We start from the raw sequence: 22710 nt of genomic DNA, 5'->3' as shown, positions 1-22710 counted from the left end.
GAAGACAAGGTAGGCATCGGCTTTCAATAGCTGAAGATCAGGAGACAACAGGAAGCCCCCCTTTGACTACATTTCACTAGAGCATGAGTAAATACGAGAGAGAGTTAATCAAACGGATTGCTCCCATCTCAATCCAGAAAGGAAGGCAATTTGCAAGAAATAAGAACATTCATAACATAGCAAGTTTCCTTTCAGCCCCAGCCAAACTCGCAATACTCATTTGCAAATAGGAGGAAGAGGACAGAAAATTGCTGTTTCTCCCATATTCACTGCAGCTGCAATTAAAGTACTTGAAAGAAACACTGAAACATTTGCAAACACAATTCCAGTAAGTTCTTAGTTCTTTCAAGAAAGATTTTATTTCAAAGAACACTTCACTACACCTTATCTTTGTAGTCTGTCAACACAGATGAAATACAGCAGTAATAGGCAACTTGAACAGTGAAAAAAATCATAGTTAGTTCAGAATTAAAGTCATACAGCAAAAGCCTTTTCTCAGTACAGGCTCAGTGTAAGGTGGTTTGCCTCAGGAACAGACTTTTCCTTGGCTTCTTAAATATGGTGCTCAAGAAAGCATGAAAGAGCTCAGGAGAAATCACCTCCTTCAGATATTCCAAGGTTGGGTCACAGGAGTTTGCTACAATGAAGAACACAGACTTTATTCCTGAAGAGAAAAAGAAATAATAAAGAACAATTTTACATCAGGAGAAATATTTATAAAATTGAATTTTATCTTAATCCTAAGCACTGAAAGTTCAATTTACAGAATTCTGCTCACTAAGAACCAGAGAGGCCATTCAAGACATAGGAACTTAACAGTTTAATGCTTCTTAAATTATTCATTTGTCTGACACAGATGGGAGTTGTCTGTAAAACTACCCCACCTATGTATGAAATACTCTTCTCTGGATGATGTGGCTAGACACCACTCATTAACTACACTGTTTCAGGAGAAGAGCATTTAATAGTGCATTTTCACGACTTCTCACCTGTTTGCATTTGGAGAAACAAGGTTTCACAACTTCTTCAGTATCTCTGAGCTGTCCCATGTTCAGATAGAAAACCCCACACCCCACAGCCATCCAATAGACATTTTGAGAAAGAGGTACAAACTGCCTACTTTTTGATAAAACACTGCATATTACTTGTTTTTTACTAAAAGGTAATGTAAATTAGTTCAGACTTTGATTGATTAATGGGGAAACTAGGATTAAAACAGGATATCAAACTTAGGCCCACAGTATGGTTACAAAATGCTGACTTTGAACTACTTTACATTCATATTTATGGGACAAAAGTCAATCTGCTTTGATAAGATACCTATATCTTTATTTTCTCCTTCTCCAATTGATCTACAAATCTACAAAGAACAAATTATGAAAAGAATGAGAAGGAAAGTATAATGAAAGATGGTAGAGATTTCTTCCACAGCTTTCTTGAGACAAGATAAAATGCACCAATTTTAAAAGCAGTCTAGAGTGGAGAATAATAATTCAACAGGTTTCACAAAATGAAAAAAAAAAGCAAGAGTATAAATTTGATTATTAAAATATAAGATTACCCAATTGCTGCCAAATTTTTCTAAAAAAATCATAAGATATCTCTCTTGTCACTCTTTAGGAAGTCAATTTTATCGTTATGGACAGAATTCTCCATCATAAAGAAACAGCATAAGCAAGACCAAACATCAGAAATATCTTAGTAAAAACAAGTTTATTCATTTGTATTTTAGGTAAATATGTAAATAGTCAGCAAAGCCTTTTTGCCATGACTGTAAACTTTTTATTTAAAAAAATTATGTTAAAAACCAATACAGTAATTTCTGTTAACATTCTAAAAAAGTTGTTCACATCTTGAAAGAAAATACATTAGCAACATCTCCCAGCAGAATCAATCTTTAAAAAAGTAAAACTCTAGGTGCAGAACTTTTCTACAGTGTAGTATCTGTCCTCTACATTTTAATTTAATCACGTGACTGAATATCATTCATCTCTATTGTCTCTGGAACATGATCAAGAGTATATCTTAAATAGATGATACTCAATGAAGTGTTACACATTGCCACAGGTACTAACATTATTAGAAGAGTGCACAATTGAATTTCACTAACAAAGCAAGACCTTTCTATATGCTGCATTGTAACAGTTAATTTAGCTATATGCCTTTAAAATTATGTACGTTTTCCAAGGAAAAATACTAAAAAAATCCATGGTCCAAATTCTGCTCCCACTTGTATTCACAGGATAATGTAAGCACCATCAAGTTGTAGTTTACAGCTGAAAAGCATAGAGAACCAGTTTGTTTGTGAGTATAAGGGAGAGAAGAACTTGACCCATGTCTGTAAACATTCACAAAAGTCTGCAGTCAAAAGTGCTGGATAGGCAGCCTATCCGCAGTACAATTATTTCATTCACAGAGGGGTGTTGGGGGCAAGGAGAATATTATGGAACACTATTTTAGAGGCGAGTTAGAATGTTTTTATGTACTCTGGAAAGACATATTCTCAGCTAGCTAAACCATACTCCAGTTAAACATAATTCACTGCTACCCAAATATAGTACAGCATCATTTCCTAGCTTTCTTTTTCAGACAAAGGAGTACTCAATTCAGCAGCAAGCCCATGACAATATTTCAAAGCATAAGAAAACCCCCACACACCTCTAATCTACCCTCCCCTTAACATACTATTGATGCTAACAGGAGATCCTCATATATACAAAGAAAATATCCAAAAAAATAAGCTGACCTTGATCTATGCACACACAAGAAGTGTGCTTCTAGATGAAAGATCATCTACAGCTTTAATTGTCTAGTTTCAGCCTAGATCTCATTCTACATTAACCACATATACCATACAAAACATAACAGAAAGATAGGTGCTTTTACACACTATTAAGTATACTTGTTCTCCCCACTCAGTTTGACAGTCAATTACCCCTATTTACATAAACGTCTGTTTGAGTTCCTGATCCTGTAAGACACCAAACATTCAACTCTTAGGATTAAAGGAGAGTCAAGGATGCTCAGCAATTCACAGGATCAGACCCTGAATCAATTGAATGCAATCACAAATTAAGTTTGACATTTGACACAGCCTCCTGGAATAATTTTACCCTCATGTTTTCCCCTTCTTTGCCAACTCAGACCATGCTCCCACTAATGCAGAGACAGCCTTCAAAATGAATAGGATCAGGCTCTGTCAAGCAAACATTCCAGTCTTTAAAAATGTCTGGTATTTACTGCCATCCACTCTGGGGCAGACTTGTCTGCAATGAAAATGGTGTTCCTGGTGTTGATGGATAGTTAGCAAAACCTTCAGGCTGAGCTGTATAGTTCTCCAGAGCAGAAGCAGAATGTGCCTTTAAGGAAGAGAAGAAGTTAGGAAACAGCACTGATAAAAACAAGGAAACAAACAAAAATCTGAATCAAGCAAAATTTCAGCCACGATACCAGTCCAACTCAAGCCAAAAAAAAATTATTTATAATCTGAAGTGTGCAAAGAACAGAGATGAGAAATGCATCTATTCACAGATGCTAAACTGTAGTGCAACTATTTCTCTGAAATACCAGAGAATGAAGAAAGCAGTTGGATTAAGAGGGAAAACAAAGAAATGTTAATGGCATTTACTGATTTGGAAGGCATAGCTTAATCAGGAGCTGTAGTATTTCAGTGAGTTCGAACTTCCTTTCTCTTCACTGCTCAAGTAGATAAGTGTTAATTTTAGTGATTGAAACTTGTAAATAAGAAAAATGATGTTCCCTCAATGCAATCTGCGTACATAGATTTCTACAGAATAAACAGATTCCCGAGCTGCAAAAGCAGCATGGCCTAATAATTTGCTTCTTCCGATCCCCTGATATTCAAAAGATATCTGACAATATTCTGCACACTGAATAGTACTTAGACACATGCTCCATTTCAACAGCTGATGTGTCACAGAAGATACAAAACATTAATTCAAGACACTCAACTGCCTCTTTTAGTGTTTTGTGGAGAAGGACAAATTTCCTACCAGAATCCTTAATCTGCACAGAGGCTGTTTTTAACAAAAGACAAACTAAACATGTAAACACAAAGTCTGATGGTAGTTTCAGTTAACTTACGTAGGTTGATGAATGAAACAAATTGTTTCATGGACAAGAGACGATGAGACTACACATTACCCAAAGCCACTTCAAGCTTGTATTACAACAACTGTATTTGTGGGAACCACCAAGAGAAAGGCACAACCACAACAGACACAAATTCAAGACAATCTGATTACATGTGTAAAGAGTCATGTAACTCACAACAAAGGGTCCACGAAATCTGTAAGTTATTAAAATGTCAGACTGGAACTGAGCACAAATTTTGCAAATACATGGCCAGGTCATTAGATTTAACACACACACAGCAAAAATTTCATTTGCATCATCTTTTCTTTCTTTTACTTCTCCCCATTTTACAAAGAGTTTTTGAAAAGGGTTTAATCACATTCATAACATATAAAAGCACTGTACACTAGCCCTGAGTAAAAAGTTAATATCAGTTGTTCTTTATCATCATCCTTGTAATCAGTTCTCACGCAGGTCAGGGGTTTTAATCATTTACTGACTTAAACTAATCCTAAGAAGTTAGCACATAAGTACATGCTCAAATGATCACTGGAAACAAAACAGTACTAGCAAATAGGCATGTTACCTGTAGTAGTGCTGACTGTGCAGCTGCACTATGCTGCAATTCCTGTAAGGAAGATTGTGCGGCACTTTGGGGAAAGCCAGGGATACCAGGGAGAGATAAAAGACCAGGAAAAACCGCATTTCCAGGTGTCTGTAGTCCAGAAGTCAAGCTGAAACAATGTCAAAATGAAGCTATTATTAGCAACATCTGCATTGTGTTTTATCCTACGTTTCCCTCTCTATAAGATTCTGTCTATACAAATTAGAAAAGCACTTCTTTTTCTAAACCTCATAAGGCCAGAATTTCCAAACAGAAGCCCAGACTTTACTCACCTACAAATTATTCATGCACACACAAACCAAGACTGTCTGAAGCACACCTTAGAAGGGAACTCCAAATTTTTTGTACCTTGACTGTGCCTACAATTTGTACTCAAAAAAACTTTACAGACAAGAGTTAATGCTGAGTACTTCCTTAAAACATAGGAACATCTAAGACATTGTCTACTATTACCTGTATGTGTCAATGGATGCCCATGTGGAATTCATTCTCATAAAAGCCTAGAAGGTGCCAAGTATCCTCATCTGGGAAATAAGATCACTCCTGGATTGAACTGTCATAACAGGGACTATTGAGGACAACCTATTTAGTCACTTCTCTATCAGCTTCTAAAGTGGAAATCTACTAGTGAACTAACTTTTAAAATTATCTGCAATTACTAACTATGAGCGAAAATAACGTCTACACCGGAAGTAAAATCAGTGTTTTGCTCAAGACAAAAAGAAATAGTTCTGACCTCCTTCAGAAACAGAAACATACCCAGCCTGTGCAACAAGTGCAGAGTTGAAGTTTGAGCTAAAGGCCGAGGCAAACCCTGGCAGGACCGGAGCTGGAGATGGGGCTGTGGCAGCTGCTGGCAACGGTGCAACTGCTGCTACTGCAGAAGATGCCTGGAGGCCAGGGAAAGAAGGGAGAGCAGGAGTGACAGAGGGTGTGTTAGAGACAGGAAAACCAGGGAAGGATGGGTTTGATGATCCCAGAGGTCCCTGGGCAACAGAAAACAGGGAAGGGACAGCACTGGACAAGTTAAGCGAGAAGGGTGGAGCTGTTGCTGTTGCTGAGGCGGCGAGTCCTGAGAGTACGGCAGCAGTGGAACTCACATGGGGGGCAGACACGGCTGAAGCGGTTGTAGACGGAGTAGCTAACAAAGACCCTGGGAGAGTGACGGGTGGTGTAAGTGCTGGGTTACCAGTAAAAGCAAAGTTACTGGTTAGAGACGTAAAAGGAGGAAGTCCGTTGAACACAGGGGCAATGGGAGCAGAGGAGCCATGTGGAGCGAGGGAAATGGAAGCCAGAGAACTGGAACTGTTTAGAGGAGCACTCAAAGAAGAGAGACCTGACAGCACTGGATTCAGGGAACTGGGTAAACTGACTGGCACTGAAGCTGCTGAGGTGTACGCACGCCCAAGTGCTGACAGGCCTATAGTGCCATGAGAAGGGCTGGCTGCATGAGGAGGACCTTTGAAGGCTGAGAGGGTAGGACTCATGGGTTCTGTTTTGACCAGAACTGGGATACTTGTGGCAGCTGGGGCTGATGAGAGCTGCTGGTCAGGGTTAGTAGGGCTTGTGCCATGCAGGAGGGAGGCTGATGAGCCACAGTTGACTGGAATAATTGACGGTGAAGTGGTTAAAGGTGACTGTGCAGGCAATGTTGGAGTGGAACTAGAATTGGCTACAGATGGGGATGGAAGACCTGGAAATATAGCCAGCCCAGGTGTGGAAGAACGCTGTGGTGTGGGGGTGGCTGATGGAGTGTAACATTTGTTGACAGAGGAAGTGGGAGGGTCAGAGCTTTGATTAGCAAGAGCAGATAAAGAAGCGAGCTCACTTGTCACAGCAGAAGGTAAAGCAGATGAATTGATTAATGAAGCGTCATTTGATGTCAGAAATCCCTTTAAGACAGACAAAATCGGGTTAGGTAAGCTAAGTGAACCAGGAATGGTAGTGGCAGGAGAATTAGCAATTGTAGATGGAACAGGACTAGAAATCCCTTGGGCATTGGGCGGCAAGGACAAAGGGAGGCCAGCAAAAACTGATGACAATGGAGCAGGATTATTAGCAGAAGCAATAGAAGAGGTTCCAGAAAACGGGAGGCCAGCAAATGGTGCAGTAGCAGATGCAAAAGCTTCACTAGGTGCAGGTGTGGCACATGGAGTGGAAGAACCTTGTGGAGTAGGCATAGCAGTGGGTATAGAAGCCAGCCCAGAAAAAACTGCAGGGACAGGAGTAGAGGTTGCACTGTGAACAGATGTGACAGGAACACCAGGCAATGAGAGAGATTTGATGACAGTAGGGGTTGGGGTAGATGGCTGAGATGTATGGATGGAAGAGGAGACCTGTCCTGGGAAAACAGGAAGGACAGGGGTAGACATGTTCATCCCAGAGATGTGTGGAGTTGCAGGTGTTAATGGATGGCTTATTGCCTTGACAGGTGATGGGGTAGGGACTGGAGTAGCAGCAGGTGTTGAAGGATTAGAACCATGAGGAGTAAAGAGCTGATTCGCTTGTGCAGAAAAAGCTGCAAAGAAACAAAACCAGTAAGAATACTTGAAACTGTCAGAAATGTTTAAAATCAACACAAAAACATTTTATACATCATTTCAAAATATGATACACAGACAATAGCTAACACGCAATGTCTATATATAAACAATGGATACTGGAACCTATGAAAACAAACCAAAAAGGTACATACAAACACATCACACAAGTCGTACATCATGTGGGCTACCACTCCTTTTAAAAACATCTTGTGACATCTGCTACCTCTTTATGATATCATGCAAAACAGTCAGATACACTCAAATATACTCTGTAGGAACATCTAAGTGATACAGGTAAACACCCTCCCTCTAGTCCCTAATATTTGGCAGTACCCAAATCAGCATCAGATCACCTGGGCTCCTCTGCATCCACTCTCACTGAAGGTCAGAATTTCCTTCAGAACCAGTTAATTCAATGTATCATGATTTCAGAGAAGTTTAGTCAACAACTGAAGAAAGCTGATTTCAGGTGCTGGTAGTTTTCTTTCCTTCAAAATCAGGTCATTCTCTTCACTGTGCTTCCTTCAGATTTTGATTCTAAGAAGGTACACTTTTAAATTCATGTATCACACTACAGTATTAAACTAACATGGACACTTGACTTTATCAGCAAATATTTCTAGAAGTCTTTAGTCAGGTGTCTGTAATCAAGGCGAGCACCTGCCACTAAGAGTATCAGCTTGTGTCAATCCTACAAAGTAAGTTATAGACATCAGTCAAGCTGGAGGAAAACAGGAAGGCACACTGTGAATGGGGAGGTGGAGATTAATGGAAAGAAGCTGCATTTAAGAACACTAACATGTCAAGCACCTTGATATGCCTGCCTCTAGTTTCCTGTGGAATATGAACATGTTAATAAATCATTCCTCTCAAACAACTTTTGTGTTTTATTTTACTTTTGAAGTAATCTGTTCAACTGTAAGCAAATCACTGATCCAACCAGTCAAACTCATCACCCATAACTCTGTAACGGCATAAATGTCTCTCTTGCCTGAATTCTACATATATACACACAAATCCAAAAAAATTAATCTTTTAAATCTAGGACCTAAGTTGATATGACAAACTCCTGTTTTGTGTATCTTGAAACTCTAAAACTAGCTAGTTTGCAAAAAAACTATTTTCTTTTACATATTCTTTAAAAAAAAATAGACTGCCCAGCTCTGTTCTTTCCTTACTCTGTTTCTAAGCTGAAGATTTTCCTGAAAATCACAGTTATTTAATCCTGACAGCCAAGATAATCAACAAAATACAGCTGCAATAGAATCCAGAGCTGTTACTGAATTTCTCTTAATACAGAAGATTTCGTTGTTACACTGTATTCATTTAGCTGTATTAACTACCTTGTAAAATATATGCACACTTGTGGAGGGGTATATAACAATAAAGTGAGTCTTTGAAACATTCTGTAGAACCACCCCTGGACATAGAGAAGAAAAGACAAAACATAAACTTTCTTTTTTTTGTCCCTAAGAATATTTACAATAGCTAGACTTATCATGGTCATTTTATCTATTTGCAGTATTTGTCAATATGCCTGACTCAACAGTCAGTAGATTCTAAGCTTCTATTTGTCAAACCTAACAAAGTATTATCAAAGCCTTTTTATAAGTAGTTCCTAATGGTATTATTATGATTTATACTAAGCATACAAAGCACTACACAAATAAAAACAACAAAAAATGCACAACTGTCTTTGTAAAAAGGACAGGATCTTAAAGGGTAAGACAAAAGTGCAGGTAGACATAGCTGGATATAAGTCTGGGATAAGACATTCAAGAATCTCTGAATCTCCCTTGTATTTCTACCTTCCTATTGCAACTGCTATAGGAAACTAAAATGTGAATGAGTTTTCCAACACATGTCCAGAGTTTCAACAACTGCAAAGATTTATTGAAGTATTTCAGTGCACGACATTGCAAAACATATTTTGATTTAGTTTTTTACCTGATTTCTCACATACTTATATACTTAAGAATATAAAACTTGGTTAACATAAAAGGATGAGTTTTAAAGTTATAATGCTTCTAAGCACCAAATACCTGATGATTTTTTTCTCCACTCTCAAGGAATCCTATTCCAACAGTAGTTAAACAATTACAGTCTTGTGAAGATCCCACTAAACAAGTGAGTTGTTAACATTTTCTGAACAAATAACAAAGATACAATCAACATAAAAATCCCCCTGGGGATTTGCAATTTACCTTGATTTTGGGAAGGTTTTGCTTGGCTGGAAAGGTCCTCATTTTCTAAACAGAGAACAATAGCTTGTTATTCAAAAGCAAATGAAATTCCAGCAGTGAATGATCCACTTACTACAATGAACTGCAAAATCAATACAATCAATATTTTTACAGATATGCATGTTTTACCTGATACCACTTGATTAGCAGTGTATGGTGGAGGAGCTGGTAAGCCTGGAGCTATGACATTAGCCATTGGAACTAAGCCAGCATTGTTGTAAGCACCTAAAATAAAAAATGCAATACACATCTGTTGTCAAAAAACCCATATCTCAATGAACCAGTAGGCATCTTCTGCTTTAAAAGAGCATTTTCAAGACTGTAAGACATTCCTTCATCAAAAAGCTAGACCAGTTAATCATCCGGGCTGGATGTTGGCTTTGGCCAATGTTTGCCTGAATGGTATGAGCTGTGATTCAAATTTTACTAGGAGCAATTCTCTTGAGAAAGCATGAAAAAGTCAGGTTTCAATTCCTTTCAGTTTCATTTCGCCTGAACAAACTCTAAGGGAAGGAGTGATTCAGAGTGCTGCAGCATCATTGGTTCCTTTCGTATTCTTCATTTAAAGTCTGTGGCAACTCCTTTATCATTAAAGTCTTGACAAATAAAAAAGAGAAACACAGACCAGTGACCATGACCAGCCCTTCAACACTAGCCAGAAAATTCAGAGGAAAATGTTCCATTTCAAATACTTCATCTAGTATTCTTCAATATTTCTTTAAAAGTTAAGAAATTCAAGTGGGTTAACAAATTATTTTAATATAAAATTCTTAGTGCAATTGATGTATTAAAAATACCTTTTTTTCCTCTTATTTTTTTGGAGCAACTCAAACTGTTGTATTGCTGTGGTATACAGTTCTGATGAAGAACATCGACATTTAAATTGCAGGAACATAAACACACTTCACAGTGGTACTGAATGAATAGGAGCATAAAAACTTGTGCTTCATAGGGAAAGGTAGCACTCGAACAATACTGAAAGTGCAATAATTTGTCATACACGACTCCTTCCTATTTCACATTTCACAATTGCACCTGATGTTAAGATTTCTTGCATGACAACTCTTGCCTAAAAATCAGAAAACAACTAACAATCATTGTGTCACTCAGGAAGGAAATGTTAGAGGCTGAAAACAAAACATCATTCTGACCATTGCTTGAAAACAATCACATTTAATAGTTTCAGGTCAGCATCTGCAACCTCATCACACACACACACACATAAATATATATATAATTTCAACAGTTATGAGTTCCACTGTCACAAGAACTCTCTTAAAAAACATGTTGCAGTCTAATAAGGCCCTGAAACCTCAAAAGCTGTTCATATCCTAAAATGTACTAATATTTATATCTAGTCACAGGTCAAATTTGGTACTTTAAGTTACTCTGAATAGGACTTATTTAATATAAATTTTAGCTAGTCTGCGAGTTTCCCATACAGTTTCCTGGGAGCAAGTTATTTCTTGGGCATAAATAATCAGTCTTAGTTTAGCCACTTGTAGTGCCCATTTTTCCAAAATGGCTATAAAAAGACTCGCAAAGATCGGGTTGATTAGATGACTCACCCTTCAACAAGCATGCTAAGAGTTCTACTACACTTTCTTATCAACTACCTAGAAATCCCTAACATCATCATGGCTGGGCTTCGCGAACGAAGATTTGGGAAGGACCTTAGAAATCCCTAACATCAGTGAAAAGCAAATGTCCTAACCAGAGCACTCCTTGTTTTGCAGTAGGAATTGCAAGATTAAGAAGGGCTTTCAGATACTGAAAAAAAAGACCAGTCAGACTATGTAATAACCTCCTCCTCCTAAGAAAGGGCAATTGTCTTGCTCCCTTCCAAACATGTCTGGAATCAAACAACTGATGGAACAGAGCAAAGAAAGAGGAGTTTATGAATAAAGGCTCAATCTTACTTAAGGCACAAGGCTACAAATAGACTAAAAGCAGGAAAAGGTAATCACTATGTCCCTTCTGAGACTGAAATGTGCTTTTCTTTCAGGAAACTGTAGGTAAAGCTGAAGGCAACTGAAAAAAACAGATTACAAGTCTGAACCTTCAGCTGAGAGAAACATATTACAGACCTCCAGCAAGTTCCTACATAGTTCCATCCAGTTCAGGGCTGTGGCTGACCATACCCTAAGTTTGGTTCTACAGCAACAAGTCAGACTCGACAGGCTAAAGCCCAAACCTTGGTCAAATGTTACAACAAAGTCACAGCCCTTGTCTAACATGCACAGTATTTACCCATAAATTAAATATTTCATCATCAGAACAGGATTGTGACTTTTCCTTATGATGCGGATGTTGGAAAAAGAAGTCAATATATTCCTCTTTTTATCAATTCTGCAGTCATGACAAGAAAAGGTAGAAACGAGTACTCAGAACATGCCAAGGAAGCACAAGCCAATTTCAGAGATGGCCATGGTCAGAGAAACTAATACTTGACACATTACTTGAATGCATGAAACAATAGTATCAAGCTAGAACACATAGAAGCCTTACTTGGTGCAATAGTTGCATGTGGCCGACATGGTGGGATGGGGTATGGAACTGGTTTGTGTGGATTGTACGTCGATGGAGCCTACATAAACAAAAGGAAAAGGTAATAGTGAAAGCATTACCTAACGTATCTCAGACAAAAAAATAACATTCAGATACTACTACATACAGGCATTCTTCACTACAAATATACGTGATATGAACTTTATAATATCCATAGTCAGTGCAAGTATTTCACTCTTTTCTGAAAAGAATGAAACAAACATCACTTTCTTATCAACTACCTTAAAAACTCCCTGAAATCCCTAACATGAGTGAAAAGCAGATTAGATTTTAGATTTAAATTTTAATATGAAACTGAGCACAGGTGGGAAAGGGAACTCCTTTCTGCCTCACAGTTCTCGCACTCTGCAGTCTTGGACTGACATCTCATTTTAAAGATTTAGCACATTCAAACCTAACCAATATTTCTGACGGTACCTCTGCCTTTAAAATAATACAGCTTTGTAGGAAACGTTTCATAATAAAAGTGATAATAAAATATTTGAACAATACTTCAAAAGAGTAATAAGTTCACTGAAAATTTGTCCCACATGTTTAAGAATTTTGAAATACAGATCAGCCGTGTTGTTAAGAAACAAGAAGCTCCTTCAAAAGCACAGCTGTAATTCAAGTTCCCAAGATGCAGGCATTTTTTTGTCCATGTGGGAAATCCTCAGAGATCAGCTCATGATGGACTACTAAAAATGCTTTTAGCTTTCTCTTCTGCTATTGTAATTTAAATTGTTTTCAAATGCACACACACTGTATCAAGCAGAGAATCTCCTCTCCACAGCTAAAAATTACAGCTTATTTTCAAGCTAAATAAAAAAATACTAGGTCATATTAACTTCATTATAGAAGTTTAGCTTCAATTAAATTGCTGCTCTACAGTCTTCTTGCAACATAACAGCATTTTATAATAAAGCCTCATTGAATCAGCTCGTGGTTGTTTTGGGTTTTCTTGAAGTTTCATTTATTTACTCATTTATTAGACATACTGGTTTGGATGGTCCAAGTATACGGGCTGCTATTCCCTTTCCTTCATTAGTACATTCTTCTGTGTCCTTTTTGATAGGGGTTCCCTGAAACAAAAGAAAATTGAACAAAGTATTAATTTAGAAGCAAATATTGATATAGAATTTCTGCCATATTTGACTTTTTCCCAACTACATTTGAGTTTTTAAACTTCTAAAAGTAACCATGTTTGCCAGAAAAAAAAAACAACAGTCCTTTAGGCTTGTAAAATGATGAGTAACAGCATTCCAATAGCTTGGTTTGTAACACCGAGCTTTTGTAAAGAGAGGTATTTTAAACAGTCCAGATTGGTGATGGAATTCTGCATTTTGACTTGTGGATGTGATAACATATTTCATAGTCCCTTATGTGTTCACAGAAAACACTTAACACGGTTGTTCAAGAACTACACTAAGATTAGCAGTAGTACTGTAGTGACCATATTAAGCCATCTTATCAACCTACCAGTAAGGCTTTTTATACCTCTCCTGATTCTGCCAAATACTGCTGTATTTTACAATGTGTTTCTGATATGAACAATGTCTAATTTATGAAGTAATCTTTACTTGAAGCAGCATAGAAAGAATGGGTAAACAAAAATAATGCAAGTTCTCTATAATAGTGGAAGGGGGTATTAAAAAACGGACAAACAAAAAACTCCCAACAAATGCACATCAGTTTTGACCCCAGTCCTCCTTCCATGTATATCAATTCTGGTTTTGGTTATACTACAGTGAATCCCAAATCAAGAGTTCATTTGCGAAAAGCAAAAGCACACTTACTGGAAAAATTCCATTTATGCGGCTTGGTTTGCCCTTGGGATAAGGATTGCCAGGAATCATGCCACAGGATGATATCATAGCATGAGGAGCCTTACAACCTGTCTTGGAAGCCTACAAAATAATCAAGAAAGAACATTATTTGCTATCAAATTCAATGCTTTAAAGGAATTTTACTATTTCATGACATTTAGACTGCATGAATCAACCTACATGGAACAGCTGAAATCTTTTGTCTCAAATCTTTTTCCAAATAATCCAAATAAGTGTAAGGTTCTGCCAAAGTCCCCTTTATTTTGAATAACTCTATTCGGACCAGTTCTGCTCAGACTGAACTTGGGCTTAAGCCCTTGGTTTTCTCTAAAACAAACACAAACTATTTCCTTCCGCATTGGTCGCAATTCTGTGCTCCCTTTTCCATACATTCCTAATGCCTACAGAAACTTCCCCTTTTGTTGCACAAGCATTACATAGCTCTTATCTTTTTGCAGTTGCTTTCAGCTTGTCTTACACCACCAGTTCCCAACAGTCCTCATGCTAAGCCTTGACCCCACAATGACCATAAGGATGGAAACAACACTGTATTTGACAGAATCAAGGATACTAGTATATCTTGATTACCTGTTCAAGAATTCTTCTGCATCTTTTCTTCTCTGACATATTAATTCTGAACAGATCTTCAATAAGGCGATAATTCTGAGCATCAACAATGTTGCTATAAAGACAGTGACAGACAATTACTGCCATTCCATTTGCATAAGTAGAAATAATGCACCGCTGATAAGTGACCAACACTTATTTAGCCACTACCCAACAGTACATTAAAAAAACATAATTAGTTCAGATCATACTATTACTATTATTAGAGTAAAAACTTCCAGCCTAAATATGGACTTCTTACGTCTTAAGTAAATCATGGTATTAGAATTAAATATCAATACAGAACAATGGATGATGATGGCTAAACTTTATTGCAAAAATAACTATGTTGAAAAAACGAATCTTGCATCACAACAGTTTGTTAGAAAGCTTTAATTGTTACCAGCACACAATTCCTAGCACAGCAGAAAACCTGCAGCTACTCAGTTTGCCACTGTTTCTTGCTCGTCTGGTAAAAAAACAAATTTTCATCTAATTTACTCCAGAATGAAAAAGATCAACTCCTGGCAGTTCTCTCCAAGTTCTGAACAGCTAGTGAAAGTCTTCAGATAGTTCCAAAAAGAACTCTTCCTCTCTTCTCTCCCCAAAACAACACTAGATACATCAGGGAAGACAAAATGTGTGAGTACCAGGAGACCAATGCCTGCTTCTACCTACCTTTTTCAAAATCCTGATCACAGCATTATTCTGTCAAATACTACCTCTGCCATCCAAACTACTGGAAATACTATATGGTACCAGAAAGGAGGACTTCTCAAAGGAGGATATTAGACAGAAATGAAATCAGCAGAATGTTGAGTGAAGACATGAAAAATGCCTCAAAGAACGTTATTAAAACGTGAATGAACTTTCGGCTTTGTTCTCTAGTCCTGATTAACAAAGTAAGCAGCACATAGATTTGGCTTAGGATTTCTAATCAGGACTCCCTTATTATGCTCTTGTACTGTAGAAATTCAACAGCTAAAGAAGTTACCATGCTTTCCCCCCACATGAGCTGAAGTTAGCAACTGAAGAGTCTAATGTGCCACTGACTAACTTTCCTTAGGCTACCCTGTTTTGTTTTGGTCTGAAACAGACTAGGAGCATTCACACAGCTTCCTTAAACTCAACTCCAAAAGCCAGATTTTGGAGTCTGTGTCTTAATTTTTTCATGGATATTTATATCATGAAGTTATATGCCCCCAGAAAGTTCAAGCAGGCTGTAATATACAGCATTCATAGGCAAGGCAGACATACTTACAGCAAAAAAAAAAAACCAAAACAACCCCAAACAGAACAATATTCTTATAATAAATCTCCTGAACCAAGCAGCAGAGTTCCAGTGTAAATATGTGCAAGTAGCAGATCCTTTGAACCAGCTCTGTTCAGTAGAAAAACCCCAACTTGCTCCGTAAACATAGAGTATCTATACATCTTTTTTAGACTGTAGATTTGTCAATTTAGGAGATCTATATACTTAATTTAGAAGGTTTTTCGAATGCAAAAGAGGTCAGTTCCCAGAATGCCCTAGTCTCAAGTCTTTCACATTTCAGTGAGCAGAGAAATAAGCTTAAGGCCATCTTCATTTTCTACCTGATTTGAAGACCACTGTAAAAGCATTGCCAAAGTGGCAGTTTTCCAGCAGGCAGAAGCCCACAGAGCAGCATGCTCAAGACTCAAATGAACTATGGAATTTTCCACAATCATAGAATCCTTGAATGGTCTGGGTTGGAATCATCTAGGTCCAAGCCCACTGCCATGGGCAGGGACATCTTCCAGTAGCCCCAGTTGCTCAGACCCCCATCTCGCCTGACTTTGAACACTTCCAGGGATGGGGTATCCACAGCTTCTCAGGGCAACCTGTTCCAGCCTCACCAGCCTCACAGTAAGGAATTTTTTCCTAATATCTAATCTAAACCTACTCTCTTCCAGTTTGAAGCCATTCCCCCTTGTCCTGTCACTACATTCCTTGTAACAAGTCTTTCTCCATCTTTCTTGTAGGCTCTCTTCAGGTACTGGAAGGCTGAAATTAGGTCAACTCCAAGCCTTCTCTTTTCCAGGCTGAACAAATCCAATTCTCTCAGCCTTATGTCTACTTCTAATTCTTCTAATTCACAATCAGTAATGGATTTGTGCTTTACCTTAACCAGGTACAGTGCCTCCTTCTAGAAGTATGTAAAGTTTTATATACCCAAACACTAGCAAAACCAATACAAGTTAAAGGAATACAGCATGAAAAATACTTACGAAGCTAAGATTTCAAGGGCAATAAGTTTATCTTTACTGAATGTGAAGCAGTTGAGAATATTAACCATTTTTGATGCTGGAACTGCCACTATTTTCTGACAAGAAAGCAAGAAAGAAAAAAGTGCATATAAAATAAAGCAGTACAATTATTTTAAACTCAGAATACAACTCAGTAACAACTTCACATGGTGTGTTTCAGCAAACACTTAACAGTCTCTCCCTCCCATTTGGAAAAAGATTCTATATGCTAAATTATGAGCAAGCAGTTTCAAAAAGCACTCACCCAAAACAAAGAAATCAGGTAAGTTAACAATAGTTACAAAGGGTTACATCTCTTTCTGTGATACACAGGAAAGTAAAAGACACTTTAGTCAGAAAATATACCCTGGTTAGAAGTATGAAGTTTCATAGTTTGATACCACTGAAGAAGCAACACATAAAGAGGAAACTTTGACAATTATAAAGGGTACAATGAGTCATCAGTTGCAAAAGTATATATCACAAAATTAAAATAAGATTATAAAAGCAAATTTATTCCACAAAATTATGTCACAAGAACTTACATGTTGTAAAGCCTTTATTGCCTTGAGCTGTGGTTCAGCCCAGGAAAAGTATCTCAGTAACTCAACAACCTGCAATAGTAAGGCCTTCAATTAATCTTTTAGATATACTAAAAATGTATGCTAACAGCATCAATATGATCTTTCCATTTTTATAGTACAGTGGTATACTGTTAAAAAACATCTGTCTGCATGTTTGATTATCAGTGCCTACTGGCATCTAATGATTTTTATCTCTTAAGTAGGCACTTAAAAAAATCTATGCTATGAGATGAAGATTTTCTATGGAAATATTTAAGATAGATACTTACTACTCTCTATATATTTGCATATATGTGCAACAATGAGACTGTATTAAAACAAAAAGAGTCAACTATCTCTGAAAAACCTTATAAACATTCAGTATCTCAAACAGCATATTTACCAAATATACATCAAAAAAGTCAGCAGAAAAAGAAACAGGGGAAAAAATATACATAGTATCAAAATAAGTTGGATAATTATTACTACATGCCTGTTTAGACAATACATGCAAAATAATCCTAAATTCCATTATGATAACTTTATACCATTTTCCACACACAACCGAAAATGTAATTACTTTGATGATAAAACAACTTGGAACTATTTTTCACAGTTTAATGCTGATATAACAAGGAATTAAATATTCTTAGTTAATAAATAAAAAAGCTAATGTGATCAGCTTTGGTATAATTGGAGACAGTCTGCATTACTGAATACACAAAAACAATAGCTCCCATTAAACCCATGACAGTGTTGACTTTACCTGTTCACTAGAAAAGTATCCATGAACATATTCAATAGCTTTTAATTTGTACTCAGTCAATACAGCCTAAAAGATACAGAAAAAGAAGTTATACAATTAGTTGCCCAAAAAGTATAATTATAGTACAATCATCTACTAATCTCTTAATCTAAAAATTTCTGCCCTTACAAAGTGGCATTTGCATCAATCACACCACAGCATTCTGAAGTAACAGTATATTCCTTAGATAATTGAGAATGGTGAAAAACAGAAAAAGACTTCATTTTTTTTATTGTTGTTTATAACTGTGCTGAGAGAACATCATCATCATCATCACTCTTCTTTTTGCCCCAAAGCTTTATATCAATTTTATAAAGGGACTGGATAACAAGTCTGTATAGAAAGAATTAAGATTACAGCAAAGCTTGCTCCAGAGGTGAATGATGTCTTATCATTACCTTTCAGATTTCTAACTTTAACATGCAATCACACAAAACAAACAAAGTGCAGTACTTTGATGCAGCACTTTTAACTTTGTGGCGAGACAGTTCTGTTGATAACCATGTGAGCTATCTAATAGCCAGGACTTCCTTCCTCTCCTCATACCCAGTCACTGAGATGGGTACAAGATGTAAAGAAGACAGGTGACAGCTGAATTCCTGCCCCAAATTGGTGCAAACACCTTTCTTCCTTAGTTTCCAAGTCTCCATCTATTGCTAGATCTCATGCATAATTTCAAACCACCTTCAGCTTCACCCCCACATCCATTTCCATCTGCTTCCCACTAGCCCTAAAATCTACTCTAAATTTTTTTGTTCCCGTCCCTTCACACAGACAGATGTGAAGGTCTTCACTGCAATCTGACTGTGAGTAGCACAGGTGCACGGAAACTCACTTGGATACTGTTTGAGGCAACTCTTTTCCTTTCTGTACTGTATTAAGAAATAAACACTACCAGACACACTGAAGTCACAGAGGGAAAAGAATTTCTCTCTTCACGCTCATTTTTTCTTCTGTCTCTTCCTTTTCCATGTATTTTGGAAAAGAGCGTGGTATGTCATATTTTTTTACCAAAACAAATGTTACTTTTCTTTCTTAAATCAACAACTTTGTAATAAGAACACAAACAGAAACTACTGCTATGTATATTTATGGAAGAAACAAACAAACAAAATCCCCAAAGTTTATTTTGCTAATAATTATAAATATGGGGAAAATAATACTAAGCTACACAAGAAGACATTTAAATAATTGTTCCTCCTAATTGTAGGACTGAGAATGGAACACACTAGCACAACTAACTTATGAATCACAAATAAAAAACGTTCTACCACAGAGCTAGAAACAAAGCTTAGACAAAAACACAGCAGCAAAGACACGAAATCAGCATTTGGGCAATGTTACACTGCAACAGCACAGCTATTATTAACACAGCACAGCACTGATCCTTAGATCAACTGCAAGTTGGGTTTACAGGAATACAGGCAGATAGCATAGAGGAAACATAATTGCCTAAAATCACATGTCAAAACCCTTTTGTCTGAAGTCTTTAGTAATCACAGAGCGTATTCTGAAGGACTGCACTGCAGTAGCAATAATTGAAACATTACTCCTTCCCACCATGAATTCTCACAGAAAGCATTCATGTGCAAGTTGTCCCTTAATTATTTTTTTTTTGTTCCCAGATTTTCCACACAAAATTTTAACCAAGAGGGAAGTCCATACCCTCAAATATCTTATTAGGTTGTCATGTTTTTAGCTGGTTATACACATACCTATTTTATAAGGGAGAATTTATGACCGTGACCTTATGCAAAAATGCTAGTAAATGCAGATGTGATAAAAAAGACTCATCCCTGGGGCTTCTGTTGCACACTCATTTATACCTCACTATGTTGCAAAATAATAATACTGCAACTGCAGCCATCAGCTGGGCCTCATGCTGAAGAGAAACTGAACTGCAACTCAACTCTAGTACCCAAGTCCAAAGGAAATTTACCTTTCCTAGACAATCCAACACAACAAAAAAAGCCCACTTATTACAAAAATGCTAAGGATCCCCTTTCTGCCATGAGGCAATCTTATCTGAAACAAGCCCTTCATTTTCACACCAAGACAGCTTTAGAAGGATACATAAAACAAAATACATTGTTACAGACTTCTACTTCCCATGCAAACCAGGAAAAATTAATCTCAGAGGTTCTGATTTTTTTTCTCTCTTTTTCCACCTCCAGCGTTACGGTAACTATGCCAACCACTAACCTTTAGCTTTCCTATTAAATGCAGGCCTCAGTGCAGAGAGAGAGACCTGCCAGACACCAGGAAGCCCAGGTTTGTATCTCTACTCCCCACAACTAGCAGGTATTTTGCTCCGTTAGTTTTTAAAGAGGGGATGCAGAAGCACAGCTCGGAGCAAGCATAAAAACATAGGATTTACATCCTGGAGAAGCTGTGCAAACACTCCGAAGCTGTGAGGGATGCGGCTTCCAAGGACTGCTGCGTGCAGCTTTGAAAATCAGCTCTTATGTCCTACTTGTGCATTGTATCTCTTCATGGCTGGGCTTCGTGAACAAAGATTTTTAAAAGGTAGATACTTCACACTGTCTCAGGTCAGGCCAAGTAAATGCAACCCTTTTCCCCAAATAAGAGATACTTGGTTATTTTGGTTTGTCCTAGTTAGAACAGCTGGGACCAGTTCATCACTGGATGGGTGTAACCCAAAACTGTGTATTCTATAGCCTTCCATGCCATTTCCCAGAAACCGTTATCAATGAACCATTTACACCACCAGCCCAGAGCAGGCCTGACTCCTCAGGCTATAAACTAGGTGTTAAGAGGCCTGCGAGATAGGAGGGTGTTTCTGTCCTCACACCCATTGTGGAACCCCCTGCCCTGAGGGAGGTACTGGGCATTCCTGCCTGAACTGGAGAATATATAATCTTGGAGTCTTGGAACCTTTTTAACCACTCGTGGGATCCAGAGGAAGACTGCAGACCACTACTCTCAACCAGACTGCAGACCACCACTCTCAATCGGACTGCAATCACCACTCTCACCAACAGGTTTTCCCCTCTCCTTTTACTCTGGACTCAGGGGGCCCAACGAACACCACTCTGTTCATGCCCCAGGGTGCTGGGTTATACATTTGGGTTTTGTGGGTTAAAACCAACTGTTTGTCTTCATAATTGTACTTATTGTATTATTTTATTAAATTGTTATTCTGATTTATAATCTCTCTTTTGAGTTGGGTTCATTTCCCCTGCTGGTTTACCTTTAAACCAGCACATGGTTTTTGTTCCTCATCTTCCTTGACAGTGAAAATGCTGCAATAACCTTATTCAAGTGCTTCTTTCAAATAGGGCTCTTGAAGCACACAGTGTTAGTTCAGTGGCACCAGTCTGGACATCCTGTATCAGTTTTATGAGACAATTAAAAACATCTCAAAGCGAGGAAGCATGTCACAGCAGTTTTACACTGTTAGATCTGACACACAAAAACTGGAATACATCAATAATACAGGATTAGTTCTTCACACCGTGGTGAAATTTAGCCTTTATTGAATCCTGAAGGGATTATCAAAGAACACAAAACCCCTCACCTCGTGTGTTCATCAAGAGGAACAGAATCATAGAATGTTAAGGAGTTGGAAGGGGCCTTAAAAACCATCTAGTCCCAAGCCCCCTGCCATGGACAGGGACATCTGCCACTAGACCAGGTTGTTCAAGGCCTTATTCAACTAGGCTTTGAACATTGCTAGGGTTCGAGCATCCACAAGCTCTCCAGACAACCTGTTCTAATGTCTCACCGCCCTCACAGTAAACAACTTCTTTCTAATATCTAACCTAAAGTTTCCCCACTTTCAATTTGTACCCCTTACTCCTTGTCCTACAGCCTATAATCAAATTATTAAACTAACATAATATAAAAAACGAGAAGTTATTACCTTCCTAATTTCATCCAGCACGGTTTCAAATGATTTCTTATCCATCTTGATTAGTTCATTCAATGCGTGGACGAAATAAAAAACTAAATAAATTTAAAAAAAATTTAAAAAACGGAAAAAATCTGGGCTAAAGACTTAAGAGTCCTCAAGTATACAGAAAAAAAAAAAAAAAAAAAAAAAAAAGAGAACGTAACAAAAAAAAATCTGGGCACTGAAGGCGGCCCGGGCTCTCCTCATCCGGACACAGAGACAAAGGCTCCCGCCGGGCGCAGCTCAGAACGCCCGTCACGGCGCGTCCCGGGGCCGCTCGGGCCGGCGGTGGGAGCGGGAGGGCGCGGGGCTCAGGGACGGATGGAGCGGCAGGAAGGGGCGGCAGCCGCGGCCACTCGGCTCAACACGCGGCGCCGAGGCCCGGCCTGCCCGCGCCCGCCCGCGGGGCGCCCCCGCAGCGCATCGCCCTGCGACCCCGGCGGGCAGAGCCGGCGCGGCCCCGAGCGGCCCCCGGGGAAGGCGGGGAGGGCAGGGCAGGTGGGGTAGGCGGGGAAGGCGGCCCGGGAGCGGCGCGAACACACCGACAGGACACCCCCTCCGCCGGTCCCGCCTCCCGCCGTCGCGCCCCTATGGCATCACGGCGCGGACTGAGGGCCCTTTTCTACGCTGGCCGACGACACTGATGCCTGCGCAGGAGCGGCGGGGAGTCGCGGCGGGC

The 22710-nt window shown here is 38.5% G+C and overlaps 1 protein-coding gene across 2 annotated transcripts; it reads right to left on the bottom strand.

Moving 5' to 3' along the window:
- Window positions 1-329: 329 nt before the first annotated feature.
- Window positions 330-22163, bottom strand: PROSER1 (proline and serine rich 1). Of its 2 annotated transcripts, none has more exons than XM_027729233.2 (13): window positions 22002-22163; window positions 18080-18145; window positions 17296-17364; window positions 16733-16827; window positions 14468-14561; window positions 13850-13960; window positions 13052-13135; window positions 12015-12093; window positions 9636-9731; window positions 9468-9512; window positions 5480-7238; window positions 4682-4829; window positions 330-664 (listed from the first exon to the last, which is right to left on the bottom strand). In XM_027729233.2, exons 1-13 carry the CDS (start codon window positions 22044-22046, stop codon window positions 659-661), a joined length of 2697 nt encoding a protein of 898 aa, XP_027585034.1. In that variant the 5' UTR covers window positions 22047-22163; the 3' UTR covers window positions 330-658. The 2 variants fall into 2 exon arrangements, with proteins under 2 accessions (XP_027585034.1, XP_027585033.1); XM_027729232.2 differs by lacking the exon at window positions 330-664 and adding an exon at window positions 1695-3359.
- Window positions 22164-22710: the final 547 nt, after the last annotated feature.

This window comes from Pipra filicauda, unplaced genomic scaffold (assembly GCF_003945595.2).
Source record: "Pipra filicauda isolate LSUMZ 115617 unplaced genomic scaffold, ASM394559v2 scaffold124_size2119055_pilon, whole genome shotgun sequence".
NCBI classification, from domain to species: Eukaryota; Metazoa; Chordata; class Aves; order Passeriformes; family Pipridae; genus Pipra; species Pipra filicauda.
Note: the sequence above shows the minus strand (reverse complement) of the source record. Positions and strands in the feature narration are given on the sequence as shown.